The 22877-nt window shown below is 37.5% G+C and overlaps 1 protein-coding gene and 1 long non-coding RNA gene across 3 annotated transcripts in view; both read right to left on the bottom strand.

The window, feature by feature from the left end:
- Positions 1-8268: 8268 nt before the first annotated feature.
- Positions 8269-9368, bottom strand: LOC134300036 (uncharacterized). The gene is made up of 2 exons (XR_010007295.1): positions 8677-9368; positions 8269-8444 (listed from the first exon to the last, which is right to left on the bottom strand). It is a non-coding gene; the product is annotated as an uncharacterized LOC134300036 (long non-coding RNA).
- Positions 9369-15148: 5780 nt separating this feature from the next.
- Positions 15149-22877, bottom strand: part of tsen54 (TSEN54 tRNA splicing endonuclease subunit) — a 42393-nt gene continuing 34664 nt past the window's right edge. For both annotated transcript variants that reach the window (XM_063019009.1, XM_063019010.1), the window contains 2 exons: positions 16117-16230; positions 15149-15421 (listed from right to left, as the gene is read on the bottom strand). In XM_063019009.1, the coding sequence (XP_062875079.1) occupies positions 15274-15421; positions 16117-16230 (262 nt within the window). In that variant the 3' untranslated portion in view covers positions 15149-15273. The remainder of the gene's footprint in view (positions 15422-16116; positions 16231-22877) is intronic.

Raw genomic sequence — 22877 nt, 5'->3', positions numbered from 1 at the left:
AGTGTGGGGATGGAGCAGTTCAGCGAGGTAAGGCGGGGCAAGTCCATTTAAAGATTTAAAAACAAACAACAGAATCTTAAAATGTACTCTGAAATGCACGGGCAGCCAATGGAGGGAGGCCAGAATGGGGGTTATATGCTCTCTCTTACGTGATCCCATTAAAAGTCGGGCCGCAGCATTTTGCACTAACTGGAGACGTTTGAGGGAGGACTGGCTGACTCCAAAATAAAGTGCATTACAGTAGTCCAGCCGAGATGTGATGAAGGCATGGATCACTGTTTGAAAGTGCTCATGTGAAAGGATTGACTTCACCTTTGCCAGCTGCCTCAAATGGAAAAAGCTGGATTTGACTACTGCACCAATTTGACGGTCCAATTTAAAATCACTGTCCATCTTAAAACCCAAGTTAGAGATTGTATGCTTCACATGCTGTGTCAAAGGGCCCAAATCAACAGGAGGGGCTTCACAGGAACCACTGGGACCAAACACCATCACTTCTGTTTTCTTTTCATTGAAATTCAGAAAATTTAAGGCCATCCAGGCTTTAATGTCATTAAGACATAACAGAAGTGGCTTAATAGAGAAAGCATCTTTCTTCTTCAGCGGGACATATATCTGACTGTCATCAGCGTAGCAATGAAATGAGATGCCATGCTTTCTCAAAATGGAGCCCAGTGGAAGCAGATAAAGTGAGAAGAGGAGGGGTCCTAAAATTGAGCCCTGTGGAACCCCATACGGCAGGGGAGCTGGGGAGGAGTCTGAACCAGCAAAACTCACACACAAAGTTCTGTCCGTCAGATAGGACCTAAACCATTCCAAAGCACTACCACAAATGCCCACTAGGTGCTGCAACCGGGAGACTAAAATGTTATGATCTACCGTGTCAAAAGCCGCGGTTAGATCCAACAGGACAAGGATCACATGGTCACCAGAATCATTGGCCAGGAGGATGTCATTGAAAACCCTAAGCAACGCTGACTCTGTGCTGTGCAGGGTTTTAAAACCAGACTGAAAGACCTCCAGGATATTATGCTCATCCAGAAAAACTTTCAGCTGAGCATAAACAACTTTCTCCAAGATCTTTGAAATAAAGGGCAGCTTGGAAATAGGCCTATAATTAGCCAATACCGTGTGGTCAAGGCCAGGTTTCTTAAGCAGGGGTTGCACTACAGCATGTTTAAAACTCACAGGAACAACACCAGAGGATAGACTCCTGTTAATAATGGCCAGAACCTGTTGCCCTATACTATGAAAAATCTCTTTAAAAAAGTGAGGAGGCATATCGTCACAGGGAGAACCAGAAGGCTTTAAATGGCCTACCACATCCTCCAAGTGCGACAGAGTCACCGGCTCAAAACTATCAAACACAGTCAGGCAAGGGACAGAGTCAGAGGGGTCGAAGGCAGGAGCTGTGGTAGGAGCTCGTGCTGCGACAATCTTGTCAATAAAAAAGTGCAGAAAGTTATCACACATTTCAGGGGATGCTTCTGAACAGATGGGCTGAGGGGCCTTAAGAACAGAGTCAATGGTTTTAAATAACACCCGTGGATTATGACAATTTGCCATGATAATATTTGACAAATATTTTCTTTTGGCTTCTTTGATAGTGTTCTGGTAAGAACGCCAGCAATCTTTTAAGATTTGAAATGAAACCTGCAGCTTGTCCTTCTTCCATTTGCGCTCAGCTTTGCGACACTCCCGCTTTGCTGCACGAGTTCTGTCATTAAGCCAGGGCTCGGGTTTAACTTTCGGCTGTATGGTTCTTAATGGGGCCACTGAGTCCAGTATGGTTCTGCAAGAGACATCAAACCAGGAGCTGAGCTCCCCCGTATCAACAGAGGCTGAGTCAGGAGGGGGACAAAGCTGATCGAAAGCAGCAGAGAATTGACCAGCAGTGAGGGGGTTAACACTCCGACAAAGCCGAGCAGGAACGCAAGATTTAACTGCAGCACAGGATAAAACAACATCGAATAAAACAGGCATGTGATCAGAAAACCCACTGTCACAGATCTCTAAATTTGACACAGACAAACCATGAGAAAGAACAAGGTCTAAGGTATGACCATGTTCATGTGTGGGACCGGACACATACTGCACTAAATTAAAAGAGTCAATGATGTTTAAAAATTCCCTCACCAGCGGTTTATCAGGACAACATACATGAATGTTAAAATCCCCGACAATAAGGATGCGATCATAATTTGGCATAAGTCCAGCCAGGAAATCAGAAAAGTCATTCACAAAGTCCTTATTGTATTTAGGGGGTCGGTAGATGACAGCGCACAGCACCAGGTCAGCGCGACCCACCTCAAATAAGGTGACTTCAAAACTGGAGAAAGAAGATGATACAGCGTGCTGTTTACATTTAAAGTCATTTTTAAACACAGCCGCCGTTCCTCCTCCCCGGCCTGACGTCCGCGGTGAATTAAAATAATTACAGCCAGCCGGTAAAAGTTCAACAAGAGCGCTGTACTCACCGGCACCAATCCAAGTCTCAGTCACACAGAGAAAATCCAGGCTTCGGAAACAGAAGAAATCCTTTAGGATAAAAGTTTTATTTGCCAGTGATCTGCCATTCACCAGACCGATCCTGGCGGGAACTGGGGCCTGTGGTTTAGCGAATCTGGAAGCCCGGAGCAACGTCCTCAAATTACCTGGATTCACCCCACGCTGGCGGAGCCGAGGAGAGCAGGGGCGGCGGGGCCCGAAACCTTCATCCAAGTCGGTGACAGGTACCAGGGAGATGTCGATGGGCTCCAGAAAGCGCCGGGACACACTAAATGGAGGGGGTAATTCATGTCCTGTCCGGGAAATGGACGGAGAATTTGCCAGATAGACTTTCAGCTTCACTAACCGACCGGCACGTTTACCGCGGCGGCGACGGCGCTTCCGCCGGGGGATTAGAGCCGAGGCCCGGTACAGGTGAGTCGGAATATCCGATAGGAGCGGGGGCAGAGTGTTTTGTCTATCATAATTAAACACATTTAGATAGCTGACATTATGTCTAAGATCCAGGAGAGATTGGCGATCATACACCAGTAGAGACTTAATATGTGAGATGCCAAAGCTTAGCAACATTAACAACGCTAACCAAAGCGAGAGTAACAGACGGCCAGCCACACACACCGGCGCCATCATGTCACAGGCCACACAGACTAGTTAAAATAATTGAACTAACAGACACGCAATTAGCGCAGCAGATTTGCTTACCCAATACAGGAAAAAGATACAAATAAATAAAAATAAATAAAAGATAGTCCAGTTGGCGCGCAGATCCAGCCGGTGCGCAGATCCAACAGCGGCGGTGTCACCAGATCCAGCCGGTGCGCAGATCCAACAGCGGCGGTGTTAGTCACCAGATCCAGCCGGTGCGCAGATCCAACAGCGGCAGTGTCACCAGATCCAGCCGGTGCGCAGAACCAACAGCGGCGGTGTTAGTCACCAGATCCAGCCGGTGCGCAGATCCAACAGCGGCAGTGTCACCAGATCCAGCCGGTGCGCAGATCCAACAGCGGCAGTGTCACCAGATCCAGCCGGTGCGCAGATCCAACAGCGGCAGTGTCACCAGATCCAGCCGGTGCGCAGATCCAACAGCGGCGGTGTTAGTCACCAGATCCAGCCGGTGCGCAGATCCAACAGCGGCGGTGTTAGTCACCAGATCCAGCCGGTGCGCAGATCCAACAGCGGCGGTGTTAGTCACCAGATCCAGCCGGTGCGCAGATCCAACAGCGGCGGTGTTAGTCACCAGATCCAGCCGGCGCACAAAGTAATAAAAACTTAGTTTAAAATATTAAACTTTGGCAAAAATTGATTAAATAAAATAAAATAAATAAATAAAAACAACAATAATAAAATCAACTGTATTAGGTTTTTAAAAATAAACAAAAAAAATCATATTGAATACCCAGCTCATTTAACCGCTCCAGAGTGAGTTTAACCACGGGGAGGTCTGAAACTAAACACTCGGCCATCACACCCGTAACAAAACAGCTTAAAAACTCAAAAACAAACCAAAACTTTCATATAGAAATAAAAAATAAAAGTAAAATAAATCTGCGGTACTACTCTGCGTGCTGTGTGAGGATTCGTGTTGCTATGTTACAATGACAAGGCAACTTTTAGATAACGTTCTCTGTTAGTTTTCATAAAACCATGAGAGAACGTTAGGTTTCATAGTTCCCGGAACGTTCCGGGAACAGCGCTAATTTTTTTAACGAAAATAGAACGTTCCCATAACGTTATGGGATGGTTCCCTAAAAATAACCATAGGGGAACCAAAATCTAACGTTACGGGAACGTTCTGTGTTAGCTGGGTGTTTTGTGTTAAATTTATTTAATGGAATTGAGTTCTTGAATTTATGGCTATTATTTGAGTAAATTTTACTTATTAAAAAATGCTATAAAATCTACTTATTTTATTCGTGTGAATATAAAAATAATAAGTTATATAAATACGTTGATTTCAATGTACAAGCACTTCCGGTCTGTGCGCGCGCGTGTTTTTTTTTGTTTTTCTCATCTAATCCTCAACGGTTGTGAAGAGCCTCCACAACGGAATCCAGATTGCACAGTTTGTGAGCAAATGAACTAAGGTAAATAATTCTGTTCTATTAATCTGTATAGTTACCACAGTTTATTACTGTAAACTTAGTATTAGTTTTAAGTTGAACGTGAAACTGTGTGTTGTTACATTTGCTTCAAATAACAACATTACATGTTAGAGATGCTGAAGTATTCTTGTAGTTTTATTAATTACAACGTCTCACTTTTCTCATCTGAAAATAGGTTGAACTGTTCTTTAGGCTTGTCATTTTGTGAACTGAGCTATTTAGGTGGTTCATTTTGGCCTTTTTTGTAACTTAGCAAATATCTCTGTTGGCTGAGGTAAGTTAGCTAGCTAATAAAAACTTTTCTCATTTGAATGCTTAGAGGAAACAACTTTAACCCAGCGTTGAGAGCGAAGTTAAAACATGATAACATACAGATGGTATGCTGTATGAAGTTTTATCTGAAATCTGGAAAAAAGTTTAGCATTCATCTGTAAACATGCTAAGCTTGTTAGACAAAACATAGTTAACTTCATTTAAACCTCATGTCAGGGTAGTTAACTTGGTTAACCACAACATACCGAGTAATTTTTTTGCAAACCTCAATTATCTTAATATTCAAAGTCATTTGTGAGACATATTTAAACTATTCCAATTTGGTACATTTTATCTTAATAAAGATTAAACTATAAACATGTAATTAAAATGAAATGTGTTAATGTCAAGTCAAGTCAACTTTATTTATATAGCGCTTTTTACAATAGACATTGTCTCAAAGCAACTTTACAAAATCCAGGACCAACAGATACAAAAACCCCTGTTGAGCAAGCCGAGGGCGACTGTGGCAAGGAAAAACTCCCTGAAAATTACAGGAAGAAACCTTGAGAGGAACCAGACTCAGCAGGGCCCATCCTTCTTGGGTGGCCTGGAGGATACTTTAAATAAATACACGATTTACACAAATCATACAAACACAGAATTAAATGATCTAAAAGTCATAACTGGTAATAAATAGATAAATAAACAATTAAATAATAATAGAGTTGTTTTCCGCTCTAGTCTTCAATAAAGTCTGTAGTGATTTCTTGTCGTTGCAATTACTCCAGACCAGTCACATCTGACAGGAGCAGCATCGTTGTCCCGGCAGTCTCGACTTTAATCCTTAACCTCGGCGGGTAAACAGGTTTCCATCAGAATGCCCTCGGGGTAAAACAACAGAGAATGTAGTTAATAATGTACAATGCTAGTTGACAAACAGTTTTACAGAGAGTTTTAGACTCCGGCAGCCCTAATTATTACAGCATAACTAAAAGGGAGAGCGAGCAGGTAACAAGGTCATGAAGGCTTTCACAGGACATCAGCGCCCATCTCCCCATCGTCACCAAACCTTAGTGATCGGACAAGAGAGGCAGAACGACAGCAACCCAACATCCCTGATCACCACAAGTTTCTATGACCAAGAACCCCCAAGCTCTGCGCCTTTGTCTATACTAATCAAAAGCCTGAGAAAATAAATATTTTTTCAGTCTAGACTTAAACATTGAGACTGTCCGAATCCCGAATAGAGGCAGGAAGATTATTCCAGAGTTGTGGAGCTTTGTAAGAAAACGCTCTTCCACCAGCCGTGATCTTTTTAATTTTAGGAACTATAAGTAACCCTGCATCTTGTGAACGAAGTGGACGCGCTGGGCTGTAGTGATTAATAAGTTCACTCAGATACTGTGGAGCCAGACCATGTAGCGCTTTATAAGTTAGTAAAAGTATTTTGTAATCAATGCGAAATTTAACTGGCAGCCAGTGTAGAGATGATAGAACAGGAGTAATATGGTCAAATTTTTTAGTTCTAGTTAGCACTCGAGCTGCTGCATTTTGAACTAATTGGAGTTTGTTTAAGGATCTACCAGAGCATCCAGTTAGAAGAGCATTACAATAATCTAACCGAGAAGTTATAAACGCATGGATCAGTTTTTCGGCGTCATTAACAGATAGTATATTTCTTATTTTAGAAATGTTACGCAAATGATAGAAAGCAACTCTAGTAATATTATTAACGTGTGTATCAAATGAGAGATCTGAATCTATTGTGACACCTACGTTTTTTACATCTGGGCTGGGAGTAACAGAGAACGTGTTTAAGTTTAGCACCAGGTTAGACAACTTGTCTCTTGCAGCTTTAGAGCCAACAAGTAAAACCTCTGTTTTATCTGAATTAAGTAAAAGAAAATTACATGACATCCAGTTTTTTATGTCGTTTACACAATCTTCTATCTTACTGATTGTGTCAGTATCATTTGGTTTGGCTGATATATACAGCTGTGTGTCATCTGCATAGCAGTGAAAGTTTATGCCATGTTTATGAATAATTTCACCTAGTGGAAGCATATAGAGTGTAAATAATAGCGGTCCCAGTACCGACCCCTGTGGAACACCATACTTTACTTTTGTAGTTTCCGAGCATTTATTATTTACATAAACGAATTGAGAGCGGTCAGTCAGATATGATTTAAACCAAGAGAGTGCGAGTCCTTTAACACCTACTGTATTTTCTAGCCTCTCCAGTAAAATGTTATGATCGACCGTATCAAACGCTGCGCTAAGATCTAATAGAACAAGAAAAGAGACACATCCATTATCAGAAGACATTAACAACTCGTTAACTACTCTAATTAATGCGGTTTCGGTACTATGGTTGGGTCTATTAATGTGACAATTAGTTTGATGTCTGCGTGTTGCATTTCCAAAAATGTAATGTTTATTAACTGCATGTTTTGACAAGACAAATTGAAGTATTAACAAATTACTTTTGACACTTTTCATACTATAATAATTGATGTTGCAGGACCCTGAAGGTTTAGAAGTGGACCAGCTCTCATCGCCAGTAGTTATGTTGAGGAACATGGGAGCTTCTGCAGGTGACACACCAAAGGACATCATGATTATTATTGAGAAAGTACATGTCATCACAGGACTAAAAGATAATGCTATGGCTCATGCTGCCTTCCTTGGCTTGACCCATGTGCTAAACCGGCAGACATTACAAAGGCATGGCTGTGGAAGAAAAGGGTCAAGTATTGGACCGGCCTACCAGAGAGAATGTGTGGAGAATTTTGTAAGAAATACGTGACTATGACAACTCTGTACTTTTGCACACCTTAAGACAAGTTTTCAGGAAGAATGATACAAAATACACACTCAAAAAAAAAATTCTTTGGCTGAACTTAATTGAATTATGGAAAGTATTTCCACACAATTGTATTTATTTCTTTGGACATAAAGCAATTTTGTTTATCCACCACAATTTATTTAAGTAGTCTAAACTTAATTTGATCTGTTAAGTTTGACTCAACTCATTAAGGTAATCTGGACAAGATTTTCTAGTGTTGATCCAATTTATTTTCCTAAAGTTGATGCAACTTATTTCATTTAAGTTGTTCCAAACCATGTTGATTTAACTTATTTTACTTATGTTGGTTCTACTAATTGTACTAAAATTGATGTAACAATTAAGTTAATTTTGTTGATTTAACTTATGATTTAAAAAAATTAAGTTATTACACATAAAAGGCAAGTTGATTAAACTTTCTTTTTTTGTTATAGCAACTGCTTTTCCCAATAATTCTACTTATCTTGAGCTCAATTTAAAAAAATAGTTTAAAATAGTTTGTTAAATACATTTTAAATATCAATTAGAAATGTTTATTTATAGAAAAACAGACAATCATAAAATTCTTCTCTTTTTTATTTCACTTCAGAAGTATTTACTTAAAATACAACATGTCAAGGAAACATTAAAAACTGTACAGACTGTATGAAAGCACAAACAGCTCTTTACAGTAACCATGAACCTGTACTGTTTCACACGGCGAGCTGATTTCTTAACATTTGGCTGGCAGCTCTCTAAAACAAAACAAAGAAACAAGAAACAAAAATATTAATATCAACATTAATAGCGTTCATTTAAGGATTACAATAAAGCAAGCCAGCACACTCTTTGCTTCGTATGAAGGCTAGCATGCTAGCATGTAGCCTAAATACGGCAAATAAAGCATTGCTGTTTGATTATTTATTTAGAGTCAACATTAAAATAATTTATTTTAAACAAAATTGTTAAGTAAAGTACAACACTTACCAACATTAGACTGGAGTTGGGTTAACGGATGAAAGATGAAAAAGCTCCGTCAGACTGGTGTACATGCTACTCAAACACAGCACAGTCGGGGGAAAAAATTCGTCGACTTAGTTTAACAAAGGTTCTACTTTCCAAAATATATTCGAGAAAGACACGTTTACTTTTACAAAAAGCCTTAAATGAAAAGTAAAAAGTAATTTGCAGGTTACAAAAGTTAAAACAAATGACCCTCACACAAGAAAAAATGGCTACCCGAAAATCATTTTTGATTCACCAACACCTGAAAAGGAGCGGACTTACACGTTTATGGGAGGGGTTTTCTGTTCAATTACTTAACTTTTTTAAGTTAATCAAAAGTAATTTTTTTGTTTAATGAATTTAAAACCTCGCAAGAGTTGGATAAACTCAATTTATTCTCTTTTATTTCAGTTGATTGATTTAGGTCAATTTAACAATTAGGATAATTACGTTGTATTAACACAGATATTTTAAGTACATTTTAAAAATGGGTCAAATCAATTAATATCAATTTGATTTGTTTGCTTAACAAGAACGAATGCCAATTCTTTGTTTTTTGAGTGCACTGGAACACTTCATTCACCGTGCCAAAACATCTTTGTGTTGAGACAGAATGGCAACATTTCAAAGTGGTAAATGCTTTACCATCCCAACTTTTTTGGAAGGTGTTGCAGCCCTGAAATGCAGGAATGGATGTTTACTAACATGAAATTAATGTGACCAGGCAAAAACTGAAAAATGTTGGGTTCATTCTGTCTGCAATTTAATGAGTCAAAGGAAATGTAAGAAACACTGCATTTTGTATTTGCATTTTCCGGTCTGTCTCAAATTTTTCTTATTTAGAGTTGTATATTAAATTATCAAAACTGTTTTACTATTTTCTGTTTAAAAATTTAAATAAATTTTTGTTTAAGCAGTTGAAACAAAATTAAAATTTCAGCTGGGACAACTTTATTTTTAAGTCACTGCAAGAGTATTCAAATAAAGAATTAACCTCTGAAGTGGTTCCTTTTTCATGTTTTCCATTTACAGTTATTCATGTCATTAATATTATTATTCTGTTGGCTTAATTTTATTGAGTAAATATCACTAATTATGTTTTCTATAGTCAACTTAATTTTATTAGTACTAATTGTAGTTTGCGCTTTGAATCTACTTAATTCTTTTGTGTAGATTGAAATTAAATATTTAATATATTGTATTACCTCTACTCAAATTAAATGGATTTTTTAAAGTGTTATAATTGATAACATTTGAATCAAAATATAGCCTAGTAGTATTTACTTAATAGTATTGCGTGTAATCTGTTGCCTCAATTTTATTGAGTAGATATAGGGTAATATTTTTTTACAGTGTACAGGTGTTACACCAAAATCTGCATTTACATAAACTACATAAATAGGGATCGTTGGGATCATAAGTTGCGATTGTTCCTTGTTCAGAGCATGTCATTGCTGCAAATCGTTTTTTCCTGTGGAAAAAGAGGCAACGTTTCTCAATCATTTAAATAAATAACACTTTTACACATTTTACAGGAAACATAAACAATAATTCATTGAGTACCCATTTGCATCAGAATATGTGACCCCACTGTACACTCATAAAAATCTAATCAAAAACCAAACAAGATTTTAGCTGTTGTGTCCTCCTCTCACATTCATTTGCTCACAGGTATTCATGTCTGGGACCAGCAGAGAGCCAGCAGCACCCAGGTTACAATTTCTGACAGCTGTCATCAGAATATGTGACCCCACTGTACCCTCATAATAAACCAGTCAAAAACCAAATAAAACGTTTTCAGGTGCTGTGTTCTTCTTTCACATTCATATGCACCCAAACATTAATGCCTGGGATCAACAGAGCCAGCAGCAGCCAGGTCCCAATTTCTGACAGTTGTCGTCAGAAATTTGTCGTTGTCGTCAGACAAGCTGGTGTTAGACAATGCTCTCAGGTGTTGTGTCATCTTCTGACATTCATTTACACACAGGTATTCATGTCTAGGATCAGCAGAGAACCATTTTTGATAGCTGTCATCAAAACATTTGACAGAAAACACAAAGCTACATGTTTTAAAACATAAATGTATTTTTATGGGTGTGTTTGAAAACCTAGGGAGCTGCCTTATTGTATACATAGGCAGCTGCCTAAGTAGAGAGGATTCTAATAAGTCATTGACTCATAAGGCAGCTTATTCGAACGCACTACGTAGACATTGCTATCTACATACTGCGTTCGAATAAGCTGCCTAACATCGGGTTTCGCTTACTAAGCTAACACAGTTAGCATTATGCCATTCAAACCAATGGGATGAGGTGGCACAACACGCTAGCATGTCAAATAACAGCTCCGTGTACTGGAAATGGTTAAACTGTCCCTGACAAGTCCGAACTTGCAAATAAATACACTTGTACAAGTTTATACAAATTAAAAATCAATAATAATTTATTTACATTTGAAAATAACTCCGCACTGTCTGCCATGTTTTTTAAAATTTTTCTGTGAGAATGCTGGGATTGCCTTGGCCGCTAAGGACGCTTCCGATACCTTACTAGACAGCTTCTAGGATCTAGGATTTCGAACAGCCTCCTTCTCGGGAGCGCACATAGGATGACGTAAAATGCTGTCTATGTAGAGAGCTCCCTAGGTTTTCGAACACACCCTATATCTTTACTTTAAAGATATATTAACAAAACTCAAAAATGGCAGAAATGGCAAACATCTAAAACAGTCAAGTAAATTTAAAACTAAGTGAAACATTTGGACAATATTCACAAATAATTATTAATTTTGCCTAGCAATAAGGTTGAACGCTTAGTAATGTGTATACAGTTGTGTTCAAAATAATAGCAGTCCAACATCACTAACCAGATCAATCACTGTTTTTGGTAGAAATTATATTACTACATGACAAAAAATACTAGTAGATGTAGTAGAGTAATAAAAAACCAACAGACACAACAGTCATGACATGCATGCGGCTGATTCTGTGTAATTAAATAATTAACTAAAAGAGGCGTTTTCAAAATAATAGCAGTGTAAAGTTCAATTAGTACGGTCATTCATTCTGTGAAAAAACAGGTGTCAAACAGGTGGCCCTTAATAAAGTATGAAAGCAGCAGATGTTGTACATGCTGGTTATAGTGCAATTCTCTCTGAAAAACTGAGTAAAATGGGTTGTTCCAGACATTGTTCAGAAGAACAGCGTACTTTGATTAAAAGTTGATTGGAGAGGAGAAAACATATAAAGAAGTGCAGAAAATTATAGGCTGCTCAGCTAAAATGATCTCAAATGCTTTAAAATGGCAACCAAAACCAGAAAGACATAAAAGAAAATGAAACATTCGAATGGATCGAAGAATAGCCAAAATGGCAAAGTCTCAGCCAATGATCAGCTCCAGGTAGATCAAAGAAGGTCTAAAGTTACCTGTGAGTACTGTAACAATTAGAAGACGTCTATGTGAAGCCAAGCTATTGGCAAGAAGCCCCCGCAAAGTCCAATTGTTGCAAAAACGACATGTGCTGAAGAGGTTACAATTTGCCAAATAACACATTGACTGGCCTAAAGAGAAATAGCGCAACATTTTGTGGACTGATGAAAGCAAATTTTTTTTTTTTTATCTACATAAGCAGCAGACAATTTGTCAGACAACCCCCAAACAATGAATTCAAGCCACAGTACACTGTGAAGACAGTGAAGCATGGTGGCGCAAGCATCATGATATAAGGATGTTTCTCATACTATGGTGTCGGGCCTATTTATCACATACGAGGGATCATGGATCAGTTTGAATACATCAAAATACTTGAAGAGGTCATGTTGCCTTATGCCGAAGAGAAAATGCCCTTGAAATGAGTGTTTCAACAAGACTATGACCCCAAACACACCAGTAAGCATGCAACGTCTTGGTTCAAGAAAAACAAGATTAACGTTATGGAGTGGCCAGGCCAATCTCCGGACCCTAATCCAATAGAAACCTGGTGGAGTGACATAAAAAATGCTGTTTTCGAGGCAATACCAAGAAATGCAGAGGAATTTTGAAATGTAGTCCAGTTGTCCTGGGCTGTAATACTTGTTCACAGGTGTCAGAAGTTGGTAGTTCTCAGAAACAGTGGTTATACAACTAAATATTAGTTTAGTAGTTCACAGAAAAGCTAAATATTCAAGCATTTTTCAGTTTATACAATAAATGTTTGAGTTTGTAATGAAAAATGCAGACTGCTATTTTCTTGAACAACCTAATATTCCCTTTTCTTTAATTTCTGTAAAGTAATAACAAATTTGATCAATTTTATTTCATGTTTTGATTTAGAGTAGAATGTGCAGTGTTTTCAATGCATTTTTGTGTATAAAAATAAAAGCTATTACAAGAATTTTGAGCTTTAGTCACTTTTTTAAACACACTGCTATTATTTTGAACACAACTGTATGTAGAACAGCTTTAGTATTTCTTTCTGTCTGGTCTCATGGTGGTCACCAGCACCTGTCACAGTGGTCACACTGGATCTGAAACCAAGGTCATGAATAGTAGAAAGTTTTTATGTCAAACATTGCTTCACTTTAGAAGCAGCGTTACCCGATGAATCAAGCAGAAGTCGTCTGTTGTGATGGATAGATGGCCTGGAAACGTTTTAGACAATCACCATTTATTCTACAATTTATCCTACTTAATCCCGAGTGTGTCCTTAAAAAATAATAGAAATACATAAAGAAATAAGTTTTACTAACCGTGAATATCTAATGATTTGTAAATGTGTAAAAATTCCACTTGCAATCAGCAACAATTAGGATCTTCAATTTCAAAACAATTAAAAAGTATAATTTAAAAAGGTGATGTGACTCAGTGGTAAACATGCCTATGCCCAGCGTTTCTCAGTGTGTTGCAAACATTAATGTAAATGGTGCATCATGAAGAGGAGAATTAGACAGCGGTGACCATGAACTGGTGAGCAGCTCAAGACTTGTAAACAGCAAGAATAGACAAATAATGTAAGAATATACAGCAAGCTATGATAGAACAGAGGCAGGGAGATTATTAAGAGATTATTAAGTTGTGGGCTATGTAAGAAAATGCTCGTCCACCAGCTGTTATTTTTTTTATTCCAGGAACTATAATTCTGGGAACTATAAGTAATCCAGCACCTTGTGAATGAGGAAACATGTTATACAGAGACCCCTGTGGAACACGCGTGTGCACCAAGAGAGTGCAAGTGCTTTAACAGCTACTGTATTTTCATACTGCAGTTAGTTTAGTTTGGGAGATTGAATTAAAGGAATTTAGTTGGATAAATTTGTTGGATAATTCACTATTATCCCCCATGCTGCTCCAGGTGAATTGATGCTTAAATGATACAGTTGCATTTGCCAGCGCTTTTAGGTTTGCTCTGACGTCGGGCGCCCTGGCCCCTGAATACAGGTGACTATGGTTTTGAAGCTGAGAGTCTCCCATAACCATTAACAGGTTATTAACAGGTTTCTCAGCGCGTGCGTCGCTAAGTAAGAAAAACCTGTTGGACACATAGAGCTGATAAGTTTGGTGCTTAGCCCTACGACTATGTCGCCGAGACTTCAACCAGTTGCCTGCTGTGAGGGCTCTAATGACGGAGTCTGAACTAATGGCATGCTGATCTGCAAAAACAATTTCTGAGCATTTCTCATTATCACTAGTCTGTTCTAAAGCCCGAATGCACTTGCACTGAAATCTTCGTCAAACTAACTACTACTCTAATCTACACATAAAACTATCTCTAACGACAGAGAGAGAATAACTAAACAAACCACACTTCAGCACAGGGAAACAGAGCTGCTGCAGGAGCCATGACAACAGTGAAAAAGATACTTAGCTTAGAATCATGAGTTAAAGTTTGTGCTGGTAGTCACAGAAAACGGCTTTAATACCAGATGAAAAACATGTTAATGTGCTGGAGTAAAAAGTAAACAAAATGTGATTAGTTCAGAGGCCGGTAGCAGGAGTTTCCCGGCTACAGATTTACGTCAGAGAACACAAGCTCTACTTTATGTCAAAGACTATAAAGCTAAACACGTTATATTATTTATATATTAAAAATATTAATTTTAAATTTTAACGCCTGAAGGTTTTGTGCCAAATCTGATACTTGGAACTGTTAATAATTCCCTAATTCATAATAAATAGTTAATAATATCACAATAAAGCACATACAGACAAGGGGTCTATGCATTGACATTGCTGTCCTAAATAAACCACAATATTTTAAAAATAAATTACAATGGCAGTGTACTGATTTGGTGTACAAATGTTAGTACTCTGCTGTAATTTTAACCAATTATATTGTAATTGGTTGTATCCTAAATATACTACAGTTAAGAGCAGAAGTTTTTAAACTTTTTAAACTTTAAATTTATGTCATGGCAGTCTTTATACGTCAATGATGTCTGCAACAGAAACATCTACGTTGCTTTTAAAAAGAAAAAACGTTTGGATTTTTTCAAGTTTATTCTTGTTTTTTTTTTTTTAAATACACTATCAAAATAAACATGCAGCTACATCTGAATTATTTAGTACATGGGTTAATACACCAGTGACCAAGAATGAACATAAGTTAATATACATAAGCAGGAAGCTTGAAGTCCCTAAAACAGTAGAAGGAAATGTCTCCATGGTCCACTACTGCAAACGTTACAGCCACATCCTTGCTCTGGAAGAACAGCTGCTTCATGTCAATTAAGTCTGGCACTGGATTGTCAAAACTAGGCAAAGAAGAAAGTCCCAAGTCAACAGTTCAGACTCAGTAAAACCTAAGTTCACACAAACAAGACTAAAAAGATGTATGATTAATAAATTATGTACTAGAAAACAATACAGTATTTGTATACAGAGAGATGCAACTATTTTTGTATTAATTAAAATAAAAAACACAATGTAAAAAAACACAAATATTGTATTACTAATGTGAAGACAAGAGGAAAAAGTATGTAAACCTTATGTATTTTTAGACCACTGCAGGATTTCTTGCATGAACAGCTTACTTTAGGTCATAACACTCTGTTTTAACTGGGTAAGGACTATGGCTTAGTCAATTAAAAATTAACTTTATTATTATTTAAACCATTCGTCTTCAGATTTGTTTTTGGCCATAGTGATGTTGCAGCATCAAACTTCTTTTTTTAAGTGGTACTAAAACCCACACCTTTAATCACAAGTGATTTATTTCATGCTTAACTGTAAAAAAATAATTATATGTAAAAATTTTTAATATTTTGGTGTTTAATATAGAAATGAAAGGCACAATTGCTTTTGTGTTACTAGTTAAGACAATGTGTTTTCACTATTTAAATTTGATTAAGAAATCCAGACAATTCCAGATAATTAACAAACTTTTTTTCAAGCAAAACATCAAATGCTAGCATATAGTGCATGATTTCCATTGTGTGTCTTTACTTACCTGCAAACACACATGCATGTATAAGGTTTTCCTGGCTGACTCTTCTTAAACTCAGCAACTGTATCAGACTGGTAAACATTAAATGAGATCCTCATTTCACCTGAATGGGGTAACCTAATAAGACAGAGAGTAACAGACCAAAAGACCAAATAAGATGACACAACAACCACATTTGTTTTTGATATTTAATATACTTTTGGTACATTTATCTAAACTGCTTTTGAATGTATCTATAAAAATATGGACAAGCAAAAGAATGTATTTAAAAGCACAAACAAAAATGATTATTAAACCAACAAAAAAATTAAAACAGTGGACTTGCATTAAATACTCAATTAGAAAAAGACAAATCAATAAAAAAAAAAAGTTTGATTCAAAAACTGGTGGTGATAATACGTTTTGTTTTAAAATTCTCTATTAGGGACAGGTCAGGACTGCAGGCAGGCCAGTCCAGTATCCATACCCTCTTCTTCCACAGCCATGCCTTTGTTATGTGTGCAGCATGTGGTTTTGCAATGTCTTGTTGAAAATTACATGGATGTCCCTGGAAAAGATGACGTCTTGAAGGCAGCATATGTTGCTCTAAGATCTCATTGTACTTTTCTGCATTAATGCTGCCATCACAGAAGTGTAAATTGACTTTGACAAAGGCACTGACACAGCCCCATACCATGGCAGACCCTGGCTTTTGGACTTGTTGCTGATAACAGTCTGGATGGTCCTTTTCATCTTTGGTCTGGAGCACACGGCATCCATTTAAAAAAAAATTAAAAAAAAGACCTGGAATGCTGATTCATCTGACCATAATACACGTTTCAACTGTGTGATGGTCCATCCTAGATGCCTCAGAGCCCAGAGGAGTCGACGCCGCTTCTGGACATGGTTAACATGATGCTTCTTTTTTGCACAGTAAAGTTTAAAGTGGCATTTGTGCATGTAACTTCGTATTGTAGTGCTTGACAAAGATTTGCCAAAGTAATCCCTTGCCCATGTGGTTCTATCAGCTATTGTTGAGTGGCGGTTTTTGATGCAGTGCCGTCTGAGGGATCAAAGATCACGGGCGTTCAGCCTAAGCTTACGCCCTTGGCCTTTACGCACTAAAATTCCCCCCGATTATTTGAAGCATTTAATTATATTATGCACTGTAGAGGGAGAAATATGCAAATTCCTTCCCACCTTTCTTTGAGGTACATTGTTTTTAAACATTTCAATCATTTTCTCACACACTTGTTAATAAACTGGAGATCCTCTGGCCATCTTTGCTTATCAAAGACTCAGCCTTCCCTGGGTGCTGCTTTTGTACCAAACCATGATTACAATCACCTGTTGACATCACCTGTTTGAAATCACATCATTATTTAGTTTTTCACCTCATTACTAGCCCTAAATTGCCCCCTGTCCCAACTTTTTTTTGGAATGTGTTGCAGGCCTGAAATGCAGGAATGAAGGTTTATTAATAAATGAAATGAAGTTGAGCAGACAAAACATGAAATATCTTGGGTTCAAACTATCTGCAATTAAATAAAAGTCAAAGTAAATGTAAGAAACACTGCATTTTTATTTTATTTGCATTTTTCATACTGTCCAAACTTTTTCTGATTTGGGGATGTAGAATTTAGAAAGGCCGACTCAAAACTGAAACCATTTAATTGCATGGATCAGTGGTTTGTCTGCCCCAGGAATCAGCAATCTTAACTATGTAACTGGCATAATGGATTTACAGAAATTTCAATGCATTTTAAGGAGAAATGTTATTCCTTCCGTGAAGAAATTGAACCTTGGGTTATAACTGGACTTTCCAGCATGAAAAGCTTGGTTAAGAAATCAGTCCTGGGAAATTCTGGCATGGCCTTCTCAGTCTCCAGATGTAAATCCAGTGTTTTGACTTAGGATGAGATGGGAGAGAATTAATAAACATTTCATAATAATACATTTTATTTCTAGACCACCTTTCAAAGTCAAGGTCGTTTTACAGGATGTATGTATTGATGAACAGATAGCGATAGAAATCATAATAGTTAACAAATAATAAAAGTTAATTAACCCTGTAAAGGTCTCACCAAGAAAAGGATGATTTGTTTAGCTGCTAACTTTAAGTAGGTTAGAAAGGCTGTTTTCTTAAAACTGCAGTGTCATTCACCAATATTTTTTAGTTTAACACGTCAACCAATGAGTAAATACGGCTCAAACGAAATGTTTTAAATACAGCAAATTTTTTACCCAAGTACATAGACTCAAAGTAAGCTCAACCTAATGGTTGAGCAGACAAATAAAGGGTTTATAAGATTACAATTGGCAGTGTGACAGAGTCACACATTAAGTGGAGTAGTGCTGAGTGAACATGTGTATCTTAAGTTTGGATTCAAAGGCGGAAAGACTCTGAAATCTAAGCAGAGTTTTGTATGCATTGCATCTTATTTAAATACAGTAGACCCTTGAGTTAAGTACCGTTTACCATACAAACATTTTGGGTTACGAGCAATCTTTTTCAACTTAACGTACGAACAAATTTCGGATTATGAACCGAAATTCGCAAAACACATGACGTCACGAACAAGTTGACTCCGACGTCTCTCTCTCTCTACATATACAGTGAGCAAACATTCGGACAGCGGAAAGTGTTTTTTTTCGGTGTTTTCTTTTTATTTTGTTAAATTCTATATTAAAATGGCCCCAAAGAAAGTGCAGAGAAAGCTTAGTGGTGAGAAAATATCTTAGTGCAATACCCCACTACTACCTCACTGCTGTTTTTAAACAATGTCTACTGTACTTTTTTTATATTTATAGTTTAGTCTTTATTCTTTATATTAAAGATTTTTAGACATACACACGTGTGTGTATTGTGTATTTGTATATAATTTTTGTTCTTCTATTCTTACTTATTGTATGTGTAAGCACTGTTGGATTGCTACTCAATTTCGTTGTACACTGTGCAATGACAAAAAAGCCATCTTATCTTAAAATGAAAAAATCTATTACTATTTGTTGTTGTATAATTACTCCTCCCAGTAGACGTCACTGTGCATCAGACAGAGGGGACAGTTAGTGAGAGAGAAGAAGGAAATCGTTTGAGTAAAGAAGACTTTCTTTTGTGCAATTACACCTACAAAATACAACACTATTGAAATAATGAAGGAAATAATAGAGAAGTATTACCTAGTTATTGTTGTTTCTGGTAGATACATTTTATTAAAAAAAAAAAAGAAAGAAAATTTATTATGGTGTATGGTACAGCACACGTACTGTATGTACATACTGTTTTTATGTACAGTACAGTACTACTGTTTATTGTTATTATTGTTTATTACAGTAATGTCTATTCTATAATTTAAGATTTAAGGGAAAATATACTTTTATTTATAACAAAAAAAAAGACCATTTAAGACATTAGAAAGGTGGTTTGGGGGGTGGTTTGGGAGGTCTGGCACGGATTAATTCTATTTACATTATTTCTTATGGGAAAAATACTGTAGGTTTAATCAACGAACATTTTGACTTAAAAACAGCCCTTTCAGAACCAATTAAATTGGTAAGTCAAGGGTCTACTGTATTAAGAAGGTAGACCAGTGAAAAGTTAATAATCCAGCCATGAATTAATGAACACATAGATCAGCACGGAAACAAGCAATGTTACAAAGGTGATACAAGTTTGACTGCAAGGTATCTGGCAGTAGTAGAAGTACAGTCAAGCTGGAAATTCTGCACACTCCTTTCACCTTCTCCACGTTTTATTACATTACAGACTCATTCTATTATAGATTGAGTTCATTTTTTGCCTCAAACATCTACATGCAATCATCAATAATTACGAAGTGAAAACAGGGTTTAGAAAATATGCAATTTTATTTCACTGACAAAAATCTTTTATTTAGGGGTTACATACAGTGGTGTTAAAAAAAAATAGCAGTGGTTTTAAAAAAGCGAATAAAGCACGAATTCATTATAATAACTTTTATTTCCATAAATGCAAAGGCACTGAAAATACTACACTTTCAATCTTAATTAAAAACATTAACAAAATTTAGCCAGTTTGTGTTAATCCTTTACAGAAAGTTAAGAAAAATTAATTAGGCTGTTCAAAAAAAAGCAGTGCCAGCATTTTTCTTTAAAAACTCAAAAAATGTATGTATAAACTGTAAAAAATGTTTGAGGTTTCACTTTACTTTAAATTACTGAACTAATATTTAGTGGCATAACAATTGTTTCCGAGATCTGTGTTGCATGGAGTCGACCAACTTCTGACACCTCTGAACAGGTATTCCAGTCCAGGATGATTAGACTACATTCCACAGTTCTTCTGCATTTTTGGGTTTTGCCTAAAAAAACGCACTTTAGATATCAGCCCACAAGTTCTCTATGGGATTGAAGTCAGGGGATTGTGCTGGCAACTCTATTACCTCTACTGTCTTCACAGTGAACTTTGGCTTGAATTCAGTGCTCGACATACTGTCTACAACCACTAGACCCAAAAAGAACAATTTTGCTTTCATCAGTCCACAAAATGTTGAGCCATTTCTCTTTGGACCAGTCAATGTGTTCCTTGGCAAATCTGAACCCATTCAGGATATGCCTTTTAATGATGTTGGACTGCTATTTTTTTGAACACCACTGTATCTGTACACACCCTTAGCCTAATACTTGGTTGCTGCACCTTTGGCAGCAATTACAGCTTCAAGGCGTCTTGGGAAAGAAGCTACAAGCTTGGCACACTTGTTTCTGGACAGTTTTGCCCAGTCCTCTTGGCATATCCTTGCAAGCTCTGTCAGGTTTGATGGGGAGCGTTGGTACACAGCCATTTTCAGCTCCTTTCAAAGATGTTCGATTCGACCTTCGCCCCAGTTTGAGGTCCAGAGTGCTCTGGGGCAGGTTTTCTTCAAGAATCTCAGTGTACGTACTTAGCTGTTTTCATCTTTCCCTCTATCAGCACTAGTCACCCCGGTCCCACTGCTGAAAAACATCCCCACATCATGATGCTGCCACCGCCATGCTTTACTGTAGGGATGGCATTAGCCAAGTGATGAGCGGTGCCTGATTTCCTCCAGACGTGACGCTTGGTATTTAGACTAGAGAATCTTGTTTCTCATTGTTTGTGCCTTTTTTGTGCTTTTTACTAAGGAGTGGCTTCCGTCTGGCCACTCCACTATACAGGCCTGATTGGTGGAGTGCTGCCTGGATGGTTGATCTTCTGATAGGTTCTCCCATCTCCACAAGGATATGCTGGAGCTCTGTCAGAATGACCCTCGTTTCCTGGTCACCTCCTAGGCCAAGGCCCGTCTTCCCCGATCGCTCAGTTTGGCCGGGCGGCCAGGTCTAGGAAGATTTTTGGTGGTTCCAAACTTCTTCCATTTACAAATGATGGTGCTCACTGTGCTCTTTGGGACCTGTAAAGCTGAAGCAAATTTTCTGTACTCTTCTCCAGATCTATGTCTTGACACAATCCTGTTTCTGAGGTCTGCAGATAATTCCTTTGACCCCCATGGCTTGGAGTTTGCTCTGGATATGCACTGTCAACTGTGGGACCTTATATAGGCAGGTGTTGGCAATCCCCAACCATGTTCAATCAATTGAATTTACCACAGGTGGACTCCAATTAAATTGCAGAAACATCTTAAGCAGTATCAGTGAAAACAAAATGCACCTCAGCTCACTTTTGGGTATCATATCAAAGGGTGTGCACACTTGTGTACATATGATATTTTACATTTTGATTTTTAATAAATTAGCAAAAATGTCTGAAAACCTGCTTTTACTTTGTGAGTGGAGGCTATTTTGTTTCTGTAATGCAATAAAACGTGGAGAAGGTAAAAGGGGTGTGCAGACTTTCCGGCTTCCGCCTTGTAGTTTCTGTACTACCATTCAGGAGAAAAAGGTCCTTCACTTTTCTGAGAACAGCCCTAGACCAAATCAGCATTACTTCTGTTTTATTACAGAAGAAAATTTGGAGAAATTAATGACATCCAGTGTTTAATGTCCAGTAAACAGTTTAACTGATAGTATGTGGGAAAAAAATACTGGGGCAAATACTAAGGTAAATTTGGAAGTCATCTGCATGGAAATGAAAATTTAAACAGTGGGGCAAATACTAAGGTAAATTTGGACACCCCAGGAAAACCTTTGTCTTTTTTAACATATTTAAACGTATGAACATTTAAGCTTCATTTGAACAGTATTGGGAGATAGAGCTTGTATAACTAAACAAATAAAACTGAAAAAAAAAACTTTTGAACATAAGTTGTAAAATATGGAAATTTCTTGTGAGTCAAAAGATAGGACACCCTATGCCCTAATAGCATTCAACAAGTCAATAATGGTTTTTAATTTTAGTAACTGGCTTGATAGATAGATTGATGCTATCTTGATAGATAGATAGCATAAAACCATAGAGAAATTTCTTTATAAATTATCAACACCCCAAGATTAATAAAATATCCCATGTCAGATGGGTCTCTGAAGCACTTCTGAAAAAGCATAAACGAGACTTTACTGTCTGCTTTAAATAAGTTACACCTATTCCAAGGTCAAATTCAAGCACTTTTCAAGCACTTTCAAGGTCCATTTTCAAGCTTTTCCAGCACCTTACAGCTGTGATAAATTACATATTTACACAAATACATACACTATATTGCCAAAAGTATTCACTCACCCATCCAAATCATTGAATTCAGGTTCCAATCACTTCCATGGCCACAGGTGTATAAACCCAAGCACCTAGGCATGCAGACTGCTATTACAAAGCTTTTACGAAGCTGAATAGGTTGATT

Source organism: Trichomycterus rosablanca, chromosome 22 (assembly GCF_030014385.1).
Source record: "Trichomycterus rosablanca isolate fTriRos1 chromosome 22, fTriRos1.hap1, whole genome shotgun sequence".
Lineage (NCBI taxonomy): Eukaryota > Metazoa > Chordata > Actinopteri > Siluriformes > Trichomycteridae > Trichomycterus > Trichomycterus rosablanca.
Note: the sequence above shows the minus strand (reverse complement) of the source record. Positions and strands in the feature narration are given on the sequence as shown.